The sequence below is a fragment of the Heptranchias perlo genome, chromosome 30 (assembly GCF_035084215.1).
Source record: "Heptranchias perlo isolate sHepPer1 chromosome 30, sHepPer1.hap1, whole genome shotgun sequence".
NCBI classification, from domain to species: Eukaryota; Metazoa; Chordata; class Chondrichthyes; order Hexanchiformes; family Hexanchidae; genus Heptranchias; species Heptranchias perlo.
In genome coordinates, this window is record NC_090354.1 from 22,143,068 (window position 1) to 22,157,480 (window position 14,413).

The 14,413-nt window shown below is 42.6% G+C and overlaps 1 protein-coding gene across 1 annotated transcript in view; it reads right to left on the reverse strand.

The window, feature by feature from the left end:
• The window catches only part of adam11 (ADAM metallopeptidase domain 11), a 133,941-nt gene that overhangs the window by 73,157 nt on the left and 46,371 nt on the right, over positions 1-14,413 (reverse strand). Inside the window, exons 5-6 of the mRNA XM_067969168.1 lie at positions 7,220-7,302; positions 4,377-4,440 (exon numbers count right to left, since the gene is read on the reverse strand). Coding sequence (XP_067825269.1) covers positions 4,377-4,440; positions 7,220-7,302 — 147 coding nt within the window. The remainder of the gene's footprint in view (positions 1-4,376; positions 4,441-7,219; positions 7,303-14,413) is intronic.

Below are 14,413 nucleotides of genomic sequence, written 5' to 3' on the forward strand. Positions count from 1 at the left end.
TTGACAACATTTGATCATTTGGCTGAGCTAGCAGGTGTCAAATACAGTCATTGGCTTTGTAGAGTTTGGGGAGTATCCTTTGTGGAGCACTGGGGAAAGGCAGGTTTTCCTCTGCCATTCTTGAGAGATGGTCTGGGTCTGTTTGGGAGGTGCCTAGGTTCCTAGCAATTGGTTCCAGACTGCCTGATATTTCTTCAATTCATACAGTGCATTTTCTGACCAGCATATGTCCCAGTGCAGTATTGTCCACATCGTGGTGGGGAGTATTGTGCTCCTCCAAAGTGGGGATAGGCATCAACTTGCAGCTAGCAGTTACAGATGTGCTAGTCTACATGTTGCAGAAAGATTAATGTTCTAGTAATTAAACCCAGCAGGCATAAGGCTCAGATCTATATGAATTGTGAGGCTTGTCATGCTCTCTGTTGCATTTTAGTTTCTTGCTCAAAAGGGTAGATAGAGGGGCAGGATGTGCACAGCAGTGTATCCCTCTGGCTGCAACCCCTCTAGCATTCATTCCACCAGGGAGGGGCTTAAGTGTGGGATGCAGCAAGCTCAATGTATTATCTTGAGCTGTCCCTTGCACATTCTGCTGTAGGTCCCGTTTGTTCGGATCTGTTTGCATGCATCTCTCTGTGCCTCCTCAGTTATCTGACAGGCTAGGTCTCACTCCCAGGCCTCTAAGACTTTTTGTGTTGTCTATTGATGATCTGGAAGCAAACATGGTACAAAGAATGAAGATGTTTTCACAGGGATTTGTTAGGGAATGGGGATCCTGCGGGTCAATTTAGGTTGGTTTTTTTTCTGATCATGGCTAAATCCTAGAAGAGATGTCTAATTTGAAATAAATTATGCTGGATGAGGTGGAATTTGTTCACCAGTTGTTGAAAGAGTATAATCTGGCAGCTGGTGATGTCATGTCCTGAACCAGAACCCACCTGTGGCAAATGCATCTAGGAGTTCATCATTAAACCAGGTTGAGAAAAGGACAGATAGGACCTGTGAGATTTGCAGGGAGACACAGATCTCCAGGCAGATAAAGTCAGTTTTATTATTAGATGTTTCTGGGACCTTGTTTGCCTTTTCTGGGGTCAATGAAGGGTACGTTGTGTAAGGGGGTTGGCTTAGTGGTGCTGTTCTCCATGCCCAAAGGGTTGTGGGCTTAGATCTAAGCCATAATTCCCTAGAGTTGGGCAGCCCAGTATTAGTGTCAGAGGTTGGCAAGGCCGAGGCCTACTCCTGCTTGGGGAACTGCAGGTATCAGAGATATATCAATACAACTACTCCTGATCAATCTTTTGTTTCTTAACCTGTCCCATTACTATCTTCCTTGTCTTGCACCATCATCCCTTTTGTCATTTAATCATTCGTGGCCTCTACCCTATCACAGACCTTCCCTTTTGTTCTTTCCTCCCCTTTCCTCCCTCCCTGCCTTTCCCTGGCTCTGTATTTGCCTCAAAACTTTAATGCTTTAACATCTTCCGGTTCAGATGAAAGGTCTTCGACCTGAAACGTTAACTCTGATTCTTTCTCCACAGACGCTGCCTCACTTGCTGAGCTTCTCCAGCATTTTCCGATTTTATTTCAGATTTCCAGCATCCGCAGTATTTTGCTTTTGATACATCAATGGTTTCTTGCCTGCCAATAGAAACCTGGAGATGTGGGTATTGAGATCTTGGAATAATTTCACTGGGATCATAACTAGCAGGTGGGGGGTGGGTGAGAGAGTACATTAATTGTTCTTGCGCTTGCTTTTCTCAGGAGTGAAGTGGGCAGGTTGCTCCATCTGTCCAGCTCAAAATGTTTGCTGGCCAGGGTGGTAAGGTGAAATTCTTGGAACCAGTCAGGGAGATTGGATTCAGCTACTACCTTTAGGTTCAGCCCTTTCAGGCCTCACTAACTAGATTTGCTGCTCTTTGTTTGTTCCCTGACCGTTCAACAATATTTCTATTTTTCTAAAGGACCTTCACAGAGTCTGACAGTTGTAACTCTTATGAAATGTAATCCCTTCTGCCTGCACTGCAGTGGCCTCATTACTGTTTTAGTTCATTGGGTCATGTTGCCAAGCCCACACTACAGTAAATATGAGCTATGGCATTCTGTGATGTGATTGTGTTTTCAACGGCTCATGATGCACTTTGATTTATTCATAGCACACCCTGGAGAGTCCTGTGAGCGTTAGTAAGTTGAACCATGATTGTCCACTGACAACTAGCGATCTGTTACTACGATAAACCAGGAGGATGCATTACCAGATCTGCTAAATTCTTAAAGTATAGTTATAAATAGATTAGAAGATTTGGAATTTGAATATCAAGGTAGCTGTATGTACAGGAAAAAGAGCCTGGCAGTATTGCTGCTTTTATATTGGCACCATTTCAACTCAAAATCTAGGAGATGGTCACCCGTTTGCTAACTCCCTGCAGTTGTGCTGCTAAATAGACACATAGACCCATAAAGTATTAGGATTATGACTCTACATTTTTACAGGTTGCAGTTTTTACAGAGTCCCTAAAGTTCTGCAAAGTGAGGGGGTCCAGAGACTTGCCCGAGTCTCCAAAGATCAATGTAAAGCATTTATTTGCAAATCACTGGCGACTCAAACATGATGATGAGTTTCCATGTGTTTCAGATACCTAAACTGCCAAAACAAAATACCTTACCTAAACCCAGAGAACTCAGAAACAGATTGGCAAGAGCCTGAAGTGTGCACAAATATACTGCTAGAGTTTATCCATCTAAAACTGCAGAACTTGCAAGCGCAGGGCACTGGTAAGCTTCCAGCTGCTTGTCCAGCCAGGACCATCCTACCCATTAGGGCAGTGACTTGCAGGATTATGCAAATTTCAGAATTCCAACCTTGGGTGGCAGGTGATGAGCCCGTCTGGCTGGTTAATCATCAAAAGGAGGATACACAATTATATAGAATGCACAGCACAGAAACAGGCCATTCGACCCAACAGGTCCATGCCGGTGTTTATGCTCCACAGGAGCCTCCCCCCATCCTTCCTCATCTAATCCCATCAACGTATCCTTCTATTCCTTTCTCCCTCATGTGTTTATCTAGTTTCCCCTTAAATGCATCTATGGTAATCACCTCAACTACTCCTTGTGGTAGCGAGTTCCACATTCTAACCACTCTCTGGGTAAAGAAGTTTTTCCTGAATTCCCTACTGAATTTATTAATGACTATCTTCTATTTCTGGCCCCTAGTTCTAGTCTCCCCTGCAACTGGAAACATCTTCTCTATGTCGACCCCATCAAACCCTTTCGTAATGTTAAAGGCCTCTATCAGGTTATCCCTCAGTCTTCTCTTTTCTAGAGAAAAGAGCTGCAGCCTGTTCAATCTTTCCTGATAGGTATAACCGCTCAGTTCTGGTATCATCCTAGTAAATCTTTTTTGCACCTTCTTCAGTGCCTCTACATCCTTTTTATAATATGGAGACCAGAACTGTTCACAGTACTCCAAGTGTGGTCTACCAAAGTTCTATACATGTTTAACATAACTTCCCTGCCTTTCAATTCTATCCCTCTAAATGAGTGATGTGACATGCAAAACAACTCACAACAAATGTGTGAGTGCATTGCCAGCATCCTCCCGATTGCAGCATGGATGCACACCATACACGATTAAGCAGTAGTTCGGCTAGTCTTTGCAACTCAATCAAGGGTGTGAAACCCTGGATAAATGAGCAGGCCCCATCTCCAGGTAATGCCTTTCAGCAGCTGGTATCCAAGTCTAGGACATCTACCTTCAGCATTTGGAAGGACCTATGCAATTCAGCTTATGACATGCCAGCCATCTTGATATTCTAGACATCCAAGTGCAATGTTACATACTAGGCTTATTTGTAACCAATTGCTTATTTCAGGCTTTAACGCAAGGGTCTCTAGCACACACGAATGAATCCTCCTCCGAGTTGCTGAGTGACAGGTCAGTGTAGTCCAGAGTCCTCCTCTCCTGCAACCATTTACCACAAATCTCTGACAAGGGCCAAAGGAAGCCCTTCTGTTACATGCTTAAGAAGGGCTGCACCATGAAGCAGATCTATGTGGACACACTTGTATGCCACAGGTTTAACCTATAATTGGACTTTGTTGTCACTAACGAGATGAGCAAAACCAGAGTGCCCTTTGCCCCTTCTCAGTGCAGTCCTAAACAACTGTGTATCCTTTTGTAGCTATCTAAGAAAGCGGATCTTTCCAGTCTACCACTCTGATCTAGATTAGATCTCACATTTCAAGGCGACACTCAAAGCAATTTGTAAAGCAGTTGTTTAAACTTCCCATGATGCCTAGCTCCTCAATTGAAATACGTTAGCACATTGTCGGTCAAATGGAGAAGGCTACCAAAGACTGACATAAAAGACTGGGCTTACCTGATCAATCTCGCTGCCCATTAGTTCAATAATGTAAGTGTAGTTCCCATCATAAAACACACCACTAGAGAGAAGGAATTAACAGTTAGGGATGAGCTCAAAACAGGAATATATTGGAGAGTCTGATTAAAATATATTCACAATCTTTAACAACTAGACACTCACAATCACTAAAGATCCTCTTGTGGACTGGATGCTATAAAAAGCTGGTCTCTGATAAGCAATCTTTCTTCCACCTTTAGTCTCACTCCCCCCATTGCAACTTTTGTCTTTCTTTATTTTATAGTAATTTCTTCTCTGAAATTTCTTCTTTTGTTCCTTCTAAGCTCCAAATAAGTTACCCCGATATGTCACAATGCACCCACGCTGTTGAAATCAGTCTTCCCCTTTTCTACAATCTATAAATTTTTAAAAACTTAGGCACCATCTCTTGATGTTTGCTACTGCTTAGCTGTATATTGGATGTTTAAATAAATCATTACAAGTACAAAGAGACCCAGAATGAATCAAGAAATGAATTTAAATATCATTTTCAATACTACATAAGCAGATCATGCACACAATTTAAAAATCTGATCTGTAGTTCACTCTTTGTTTCTGATTTCAAATCTCGGAGATCGATTACATACATTGGCAGGGCTTTTCCACTTAAACACTCCTGGCGCTCGCAGAAACTGAGCACAGGGACAGCTGCAGCTTGCTGGTGCCATTTCAATGCGGCCTCTCGATGCCTGCTTTGGGCAGGTGACGTGTCCGCTCCTCCGATTTCGTGCCCATTTCAGGCGGAAATCAAAGATCACCTCCCACATCTCTTACTTCATCACCTCCCCCAGTGGTACAATTACCAGTGGCACTTGGTACATACTCAACTGCTAGCCTTCACCTAATTTACTTGTTACAGGAGAAAATGGCCCATAATGCTCTGATTATACATAGAATCATAGAAGTTTACAACATGGAAACAGGCCCTTCGGCCCAACATGTCCATGTCGCCCAGTTTATACCACTAAGCTAGTCCCAATTGCCTGCACTTGGCCCATATCCCTCTATACCCATCCTACCCATGTAACTGTCCAAATGCTTTTTAAAAGACAAAATTGTACCCGCCTCTACTACTGCCTCTGGCAGCTCGTTCCAGACACTCACCACCCTTTGAGTGAAATATTGCCCCTCTGGACCCTTTTGTATCTCTCCCCTCTCACCTTAAATCTATGCCCCCTCGTTATAGACTCCCCTACCTTTGGGAAAAGATTTTGACTATCGACCTTATCTATGCCCCTCATTATTTTATAGACTTCTATAAGATCACCCCTAAACCTCCTACTCTCCAGGGAAAAAAGTCTCAGCCTATCCAACCTCTCCCTATAAGTCAAACCATCAAGTCCCGGTAGCATCCTAGTAAATCATTTCTGCACTCTTTCTGGTTTAATAATATCCTTTCTATAATAGGGTGACCAGAACTGTACACAGTACTCCAAGTGTGGCCTTACTAAGGTCTTGTACAACTTCAACAAGACATCCCAACTCCTGTATTCAATGTTCTGACCAATGAAACCAAGCATGCTGAATGCTTTCTTCACCACCCTATCCACCTGTGACTCTACTTTCAGGGAGCTATGAACCTGTACTCCTAGATCTCTTTGTTCTATAACTCTCCCCAACGCCCTACCATTAACGGAGTAGGTCCTGGCCCGATTCGATCTACCAAAAAGCATCACTTCACATTTATCTAAATTAAACTCCATCTGCCATTCATCGGCCCACTGGCCCAATTTATCAAGATCCCGTTGCAATCCTAGATAACCTTCTTCACTGTCCACAATGCCACCAATCTTGGTGTCCTCTGCAAACTTACTAACCATGCCTCCTAAATTCTCATCCAAATCATTAATATAAATAACAAATAACAGCGGACCCAGCACCGATCCCTGAGGCACACCGCTGGTCACAGGCCTCCAGTTTGAAAAACAACCCTCTACAACCACCCTCTGTCTTCTGTCGTCAATCCAAATTTGTATCCAATTGGCTACCTCACCTTGGATCCCGTGAGATTTAACCTTATGTAACAACCTACCATGCGGTACCTTGTCAAAGGCTTTGCTAAAGTCCATGTAGACCACGTCTACTGCACAGCCCTGATCTATCTTCTAGGTTACCCCTTCAAAAAACTCAATCAAATTCGTGAGACATGATTTTCCACTCACAAAACCATGCTGACTGTTCCTAATCAGTCCCTGCCTCTCCAAATGCCTGTAGATCCTGTACACTGAAATTATACCAAACAATGTCTAGGTCAGTGTCCAGCTTTCAAAGGACTGAAAAGAAATCATTTTAACTTAAATCAGTCGATTATTTTTCCTGCTCGTAGGCTTCTCAGAACCCTGTAACCTCTTCCAACTGCAGTCTGAGCACTTGACCTCTCCACTGTGGACAGCACACGTTCCCCAACCAACACTAAGACCTAAATTTCTGGCAGTTTTGTCCCCTCCAAAAATAAGCAAAATCTGGGGAAAATTCAAAAGCAGAGCTACAGAACACGGGATGTGACCATACCCAGAATGCACCACAGAACAGTAACAGTAGGGCCCCTAGTTGCAAAATAAAGTTAATATTAAAAGTCAGTTGTTTCTATAGCACATCAGCACACTTCAGAGTGTTTTGGCAGACAATTTTGTAAATAAATGATAAATTAATCATTTTTAAGATACAATAGTGTTTTCCTTCAAAAACAAAAATTGACCAAATCCTTTGTTGAGCAGCATAATAACAGACCCAAAGTCTTTGTGTAATGAGAGGTGTTTCCTAGGCAGCCAGTGCTGTTTGTTTTTTGTTGCTGTACTTACTTCAGTCCATGGCATGTTGACATGGCCACAAATGAGTTGGAGCTACCTCTGATTTTTCCATGGTAATAACAATGCTCGCCGCCCTGAAAAAGAGCAGCAATAGCAGTGTGGTTACACAAGGCTCTGCAACATGCATGAAACCATCATTCAAAAACTGGAATAAAAACAGAACACGCTGGAAACACTCAGCAAGTCAGGCAGCATCTATGGAGAGAGAAACAGAGTTAATGTTTCAGGTCGATGGCCTTTCATCAGAGACGAATGCTGAGTATCATGGAGATATCTGTGATCAAGGGTGGATCCGAAACATGAGGGGTGGAATTTAAGTTGGAATCCATGTGGGATAAGTCGGAGCCGGAGACAGTTGCTGAGGAAAGATGTGGCTGTGAAAGCTAGAGAAGGGAAACAGATTGTGTCTTTCACCCTGTTCACCTTCATTGCAAACGGAAATCCTGTTGGAGAAAACTGGATGGTGACCACCCAAAGCCCCCACCCACCTACCAACCCACTTTCTTCAGCCCCGTCAACAGTTGTGCGCTATTGGTGTAGAGACTGAGGAAAAATAACTCTCACAGGAGGCCAGTTTTATCACTACTATGTTGATACGGGCTACAGTACCACTCCACATTACCAGCGGTGGAAAGAGATCAGGGTATATTCACAATCTAATCTGGGAAGAAATTAAGGTGATAGAAACATAGAAAATAGGAGCAGGAGTAGGCCATTCGGCCCTTCAAGCCTGCTCCGCCATTCAATATGATCATGGCTGATCCTCTATCGCAATTCCATATTCCCGCTCTCTCCCCATACCCCTTGATGCCTTTTGTGTCTAGAAATCTATCCAGCTCCTTCTTAAATATATTCAGTGACTTGGCCTCCACGGCCTTCTGTGGTAGAGAATTCCACAGGTTCACCACCCTCTGAGTGAAGAGATTTCTCCTCATCTCAGTCCTAAATGTCCTACCCCATATTCTGAGACTGTGACCCCTCGTTCTAGACCTCCCCCAGCCAGGGGAAACATCCTCCCTGCACCCAGTCTGTCTAGCCCTGTCACATTAGGGCACAGATTATATTTGGTACACATGCTTCTCACTATTCCACGTCGCTATTGATGCCCTCAGTAACAGAGAGGTTTACTCCATTAATCACTTTGTGCTCGTCAGCCCACTCACTACATATGATTGATTGGTCAGCCTCCAACCAGTGTTATTTTGTTGCAATTCCCTCCCTTATGTTATATTCTTATCATTATTCATGTGAATCTTTCATAAAGAAAATGCCCTTTTGATAACATCTTGTTCGATGATCTTAGATTGCTCTCAAAGACAACTCTATGGAAAGGGTTCAGCATATTTTTTTTAAAAACAAGGCTAACTTCATGCTAAAGTGATTCGCTAACTGGGGGAGAGTAAATCATCAGAAGAACCTTGCATCACTTTCAGCACAGCAATATCACACAAAGGAGACAGGATGATTTGTTTCAATGGGATTACAACATCACAAGCTTGCAACAAAATGAGGAAAGGTTTGGCAGACTGTAGCCTCCCCTGTTGCGATTTCAGAGGAAAATAGATTGGTGAACATAGCTTTATTGAGAGACCATATTGCAATAACTTTTTTAGAAAGGAGTGGGATGAAGAGCTACCCTTTCTGGAAGTGCACTGATCTGAACGATTAGCAGAGACATGCAGTCAGATCAGTGATATCCACAAATTCTCAAACTGTCATGGTGGGATTTGAATTCATGGCCGGTGGTGAAATTGGTTTTGGACGGTAATGCAAAATGGGCAGTAGCGAATCAGTGGCTCATTTTACACTCCACATGATTTTATTTTCCTTTGACTTCAATGGACCTTCACCCTGGTATTAAGAAGAATTAAATTCATCAATTTGATGCATACAGTAACTCACTGCAGCTCAAACAAAGCTTTAAAATTAAAAGGAAAGCAGCCAGTGGTGGTTGATTTGGAACTGCTACTGCCAGCATTTCCCCGTCTTAATTTCCCCCTTTGTGTTTCCTGAATTTGTGATCCTGGCCTGAAATTTGGAATGTGCGCAGGAGAGATAACAATGATCCTCTATATGTTATGATTCTCGACATGCATCAAAGAGTCTCCCTTTCATAACTAAATGAGTGCAATCTGCATCAGTGTAGAACTGCCAAAGGCACTGTGCCATTTTAAGGCATTATTGTTTGCAGTAACTGTCCACAATATTGAAAGGGCAGAGTATTTGCAGCACGTCATGAGATTTGTTTTGAATTATTAAGTGTCAAAAGAGCTTTGCATCTTTTGTTTTTCTTAAAATTCTACTCCTTGTCTTTGAATCCTGTAGGTGGAAAGGCCTTCTGATGTGTCGTGTGAACCCAATTTCTCCCAATCCCTTAAAAAAATCCAGCATACCTCCATGAATCAGATCACAAGTTCATGCAGATGAAGGAGTTAATAGTTATTAAGTGAGACAAAAAAAATGTATTATGCCTTAACATGGATATCCATTTACTATTCACACTTAACATTCAGGCTAAATGGTCTTTTCATCTAAAAAAAATGTTGGATTTCTCTGCCTCTTCAGGCACCTGAAAATGACAGTATACTTTGTAAAGTGGAATGTGATTATGATTACGAATCTGTTTTCTGCAGCTTAACTGGAATTATTGCTTTTAATAGCGTCCATAACAGAGTCAGACAAACTACATTCAAAAATTAGGGATTTTATCACAAGTGTCACTTTCAATCAATTCTGAAATTCCTCAGTGCTAAAAAAAAAATGGCCATTTTGTGCTAAGATTATAAATGGGCAGCCATTTCATTATGAAAGAAAGCTCACTCCTTTCAGGTACATGGTAAGTGAATTTGTTCCGATTTAAACAAAAATTCAGTATATCGGAGCTCACTATAAGCAGGTTCATTTCTTTCACTGAACAAACTGCACATGGCCTAGTTAGGATACCACTTCTGAATATTTTCAGAACTTTCAATCTGCAATAGAGAGACCAGGACTGTGTTCACCAGAAGTGAATTCATTCCTGAAATGACATTTGCTGGTCAGGTTAGTTTATTTCAATAATATACCATACGTTTATGAAAGAGAATACTAAGTAAATGGACCATTTTGTTTGCTGGTAATCCTTTTGAATCACAGCTGAAAAATAAATACCTTCAAATCTGTTCCACAAAGTCAGGGGACCCCATGAAATTTATCAATGATTTTTTTGTTTTATATTGAAATTCATTAATGTCTCCTAAAACCAGCATAAAGAACAATAAAATTCATTGATAAATTTCATGAGGTCTCCTGACTCCACAGACTCTGTAGCCCATGCAAAATATACAGTCCCAATAATGTCATGAAATATAGATCAGCAACTTCACAGAGACAAGGATAATTGCTTATATCAGGCTAATTCCAGAAACAACTCTGGGCCTGACGTTAAACACAGTGGATTACTTCCACCCACTGCCTCAGCCGTATTGATTCTTAATGATTTACATTGCATCCTTTCAGAATGTCCCATCGACTGCTGCTTCGATTCCCTGCAAAAATTACACATCAATTGGAATTTGGCAATGTAGAGAATCTGGAGTAAAGAATACCGATTAATTCATACTGAAAATAATTGGCTAAACTCACCATCTTCTTGGCGGAGATCCAAAGAAAGCAGATTTCTGCTCCATTTGATGTCAGTTCAGTTTTAGACCAACAAAAGATGGAACAACATTGAACACTTCTGGAGGAGCCCAAGTGCCGTTAAAGCAACGTTCAAGCTGTAGTGAGATGCGAGATTTGGTAACTGAACTAGTGCCATGTAAAACGTGCCAAACAGGCCACTCACTGGCTGTAGATACAATTCCCATGTTATTAGTGGAACCTTAAGGTAATCATTAAAATCTGCTAACCCTCTAGTATTTTTATTCAATGGCACATTTGAGGAACATTAGTTTTATTGAACATCTGCTGTCAAGTATGTCAAGCAAAGAGATGCCCTATATAACTGCTGGTGATTTTTTTTTGGGGTGGGGAGGGAAGAGAAATCACAGATTTCACAAACTGTCCAGCAGTTCAGATACGATATGCTTTTTTCCCCTCTTTCCCACCCCCCTGAAATTGCAGACTCATCCTGAGGCACAGTTCCACAAATGCCAGTCACTCTCTGGTACATCTCTTGTTTTCGTCAGTGAGCCTAAATGCTTAGTGTTGGCAGAGCACAAACATGGGAGCATCGTAGCTGGGCCCAATCCTGTCCTCAGTCAATGTACATATGAATGCATTTTCCAGGAAGAGACTCTGGATCACGATCAGGAACAGGAAGCCTGACTGATTTTCTCCTTCCTAGGCCAATTGTAGCACCCCACCTGCCATCCTGGCTAAGATCAGCTAGCCCCCAGCCCATATGGCTCAGTACTATACCAAGTGGTGCACTCACCCAATTAAGAATTAAGGGGATGCAGGGAAAGGAACTGAACCTCATAAGGTTCATCCACACTAGCTCTTAATGCCATTTATATTTGGTCCAATGACAAGCAAACAGAGTCTTTGGCCACAATTTTTATGGATGTGCAATAATAGGCACAATGGCAATTTGCCAGCAGTAAATAGACTAAAGGAAGGAACAATAATGGAAATCTCTGGGAATTTAATCATCCATAATTTGATAGATCACCACCAGCTAGATCTCACCACAGACAGGGAGGTCCTAGCCCAAGTTTTCCAAAAAGAGAAATAAAATTGTTATATACTTTCTCACAATGGCTAATATAATGTAGAATTCAAAAATGTTGATAAAGTTTTGTTAATTCACAGTAAACAATACTGTAAATCTTATTGCATTCTTATATTGGTGCAGCAATACTGGTGCAATCTTTGAAGGGTTAACTCACTCTCCCTCATATTAGCAGATACTGTTCACATTTGCAGCTCATTTGAGAGCTACACCAGGGGCAGGAAATGGAGGAGACCCAGCAGAATCCAAAAACAGGACAAATCTGTGATTGATTAATAAGGCAGCAGAAATCATGCACTCAGATGCTTATAGCCCTTCTACGTTTAAAATAAAAAGAGATATTGGAAATTCACAGCAGCTGGTGGAGGTCTCCACTCAAACAATGCCCTGCCTGTTCTCTTTTCAGGTGTTGATGGACCTGCTATGATTTCCTGAATTTCCTGTTTCAAATTCAGAATTCCAACATTTGCAGTGTTTTTTTTAAAACCTTTTACGATAGACAAACTTAAGTGCTAAATTCAAATTCGTACTATAAAAAGGAACCTCTGTTTTATCTTTGATAGTAAACTACTTGGGAGAATCACTTTAGTTTGAATCAGAAAAATATGAACTGCTGCCTTCATTTGCTGTTAATGAAGCTCATTTACACAATTAATCATCTTTCTACTGCCTGTTAGTCTGAGACTGGTGCATCAAATCCATTGAGAAGATTCAACCACGACAATGGTGATGTTACACATTACCAACAAGTACCTGATCATCCTATTTTATTTAACAACAGTTTAACCTCTGTAATTGACAATTCAAGAGTTAATGACTAACAAAGGTGCCACATAGCTGATTACAGCAATGAGGCAGTAGTCTCTTTTTACAGCCAGTTTGGATTAGCTGCAATGTTTGACAGAAAGAGATTCCCCTCTCCAGTTGCCATTCCTATTCCTGCTGATTCGGTGAATGAGGAGAAATAACCATCCCCAATCTCCATTTCATATTTGCTAGTTAATGAGATTTAGATTACAACCGAAGTTGCAGTCCTGAATAATTTATACTCAAGCCCTAGAATATGCAATTCATTGCACCATTTTAAACAGAATATTTGTAGCTCGCCAAGTCTTATTGAGCAGAGATGGATTACAGTTAGATTTTATTTCACCTGCATTTAAAGCAAAAAAAGTGATCTAAATGTATTTAATTTGCCCTTCATTTATTGTAGTATTGGCAGAAACAGCCCGGGTGGCATTAACTGCACATGGCAGGTGTGCTGCCCTCAAAACAATGACAAACTTCACTGCAATACTGAGAGAGTGCTGCATTGTTGGAGGTGTCGCCATTCAGATGAGACGTTAACAATGACTACACTTCAAAAATACTTCATTGGCTGTAAAGTGCTTTGGGATGTCCTGAGGTTGTGAAAGGCGCTATATAAATGACACGAGCCTCAATGGAGGACTGAAACAACAATGGCCATCCAAGGTCTGACTGCTGCATTTGTAGCTCAGACTGCTGCTATCGTGGCTCTGGGGACCAGTGTGGAATGGCATCACAGCGCTCCAGCAATCCGTTCTCCAGCCGATCACCAGGAGTGCTGAGGCACCGCCCCGGGAGAGTGGCAGTGGCGCCATGGCAGTCAGACCTGCTGTCCTCTCTCAGAATGACAGCATTCTTGCTCCCACCCCTGCCACTCCGAAAGTGCCCCTGTTGTTGCCTATCGGTCAGCCAGGCCAGACTGCTGCATCCCATGCTGAGATGGTGCAGTCTGAAGCCGGGCCTTCCAGGCCCAGAGCTGCTCAAGGTCGTTCTCCAAGGCCATCTGGACGTTCCTCCAGTGAAAGCCAGCAGCCTCCCACCACCCATGCTCCAGCCACTGGGGAAGCACTTCATAGGAGCACTAGGACAGGTAAAGGCACATGGACAACAGGCACTAAGGGAATGCACAAGGGTGAATAGTTCTGTTATGTTTGCATATTTTCATTTATTAATCCATAAATGAAAGTTTGATTTTGCATTTATGGTGGTTTTTATTCATGCAATGAGCTGAGAGGGACACCAATGTGTAATGTGATGGAGGGCGATTTGATTGTCTTGTGGGAGGGGAAAGGTGGGGAGTGTAGGACTGTTGGTGAGTTGGGGTATGTAGTTCCAATTATTGATAGCGGGCATGGATTAGGAGAGCACGCAGAGCCCTTGCAGACAAGGCGTGTGGTTCCTGCTGCACCCTTGCGTCCTCCACCACTTCCTCCTCCGGCTCCACCCCCTCCTGAGCCTCTTCCTCCTCCTGCACCTCTGCCTCTTCCTCAGGATCTTCTGCAGCCATTGGTGGCAAAGGCTGATCCCTCATGACGGCGAGGTTGTGCAGCATGCAGCAGACCACCATGAATCTGCCCACTCGCGTAGGGGAGTACTGCAGGGCTCCTCCAGACCGGTCCAGGCAGTGGAAGCATTGTTTGAGGAGGCCTATGGTGTGCTCCATG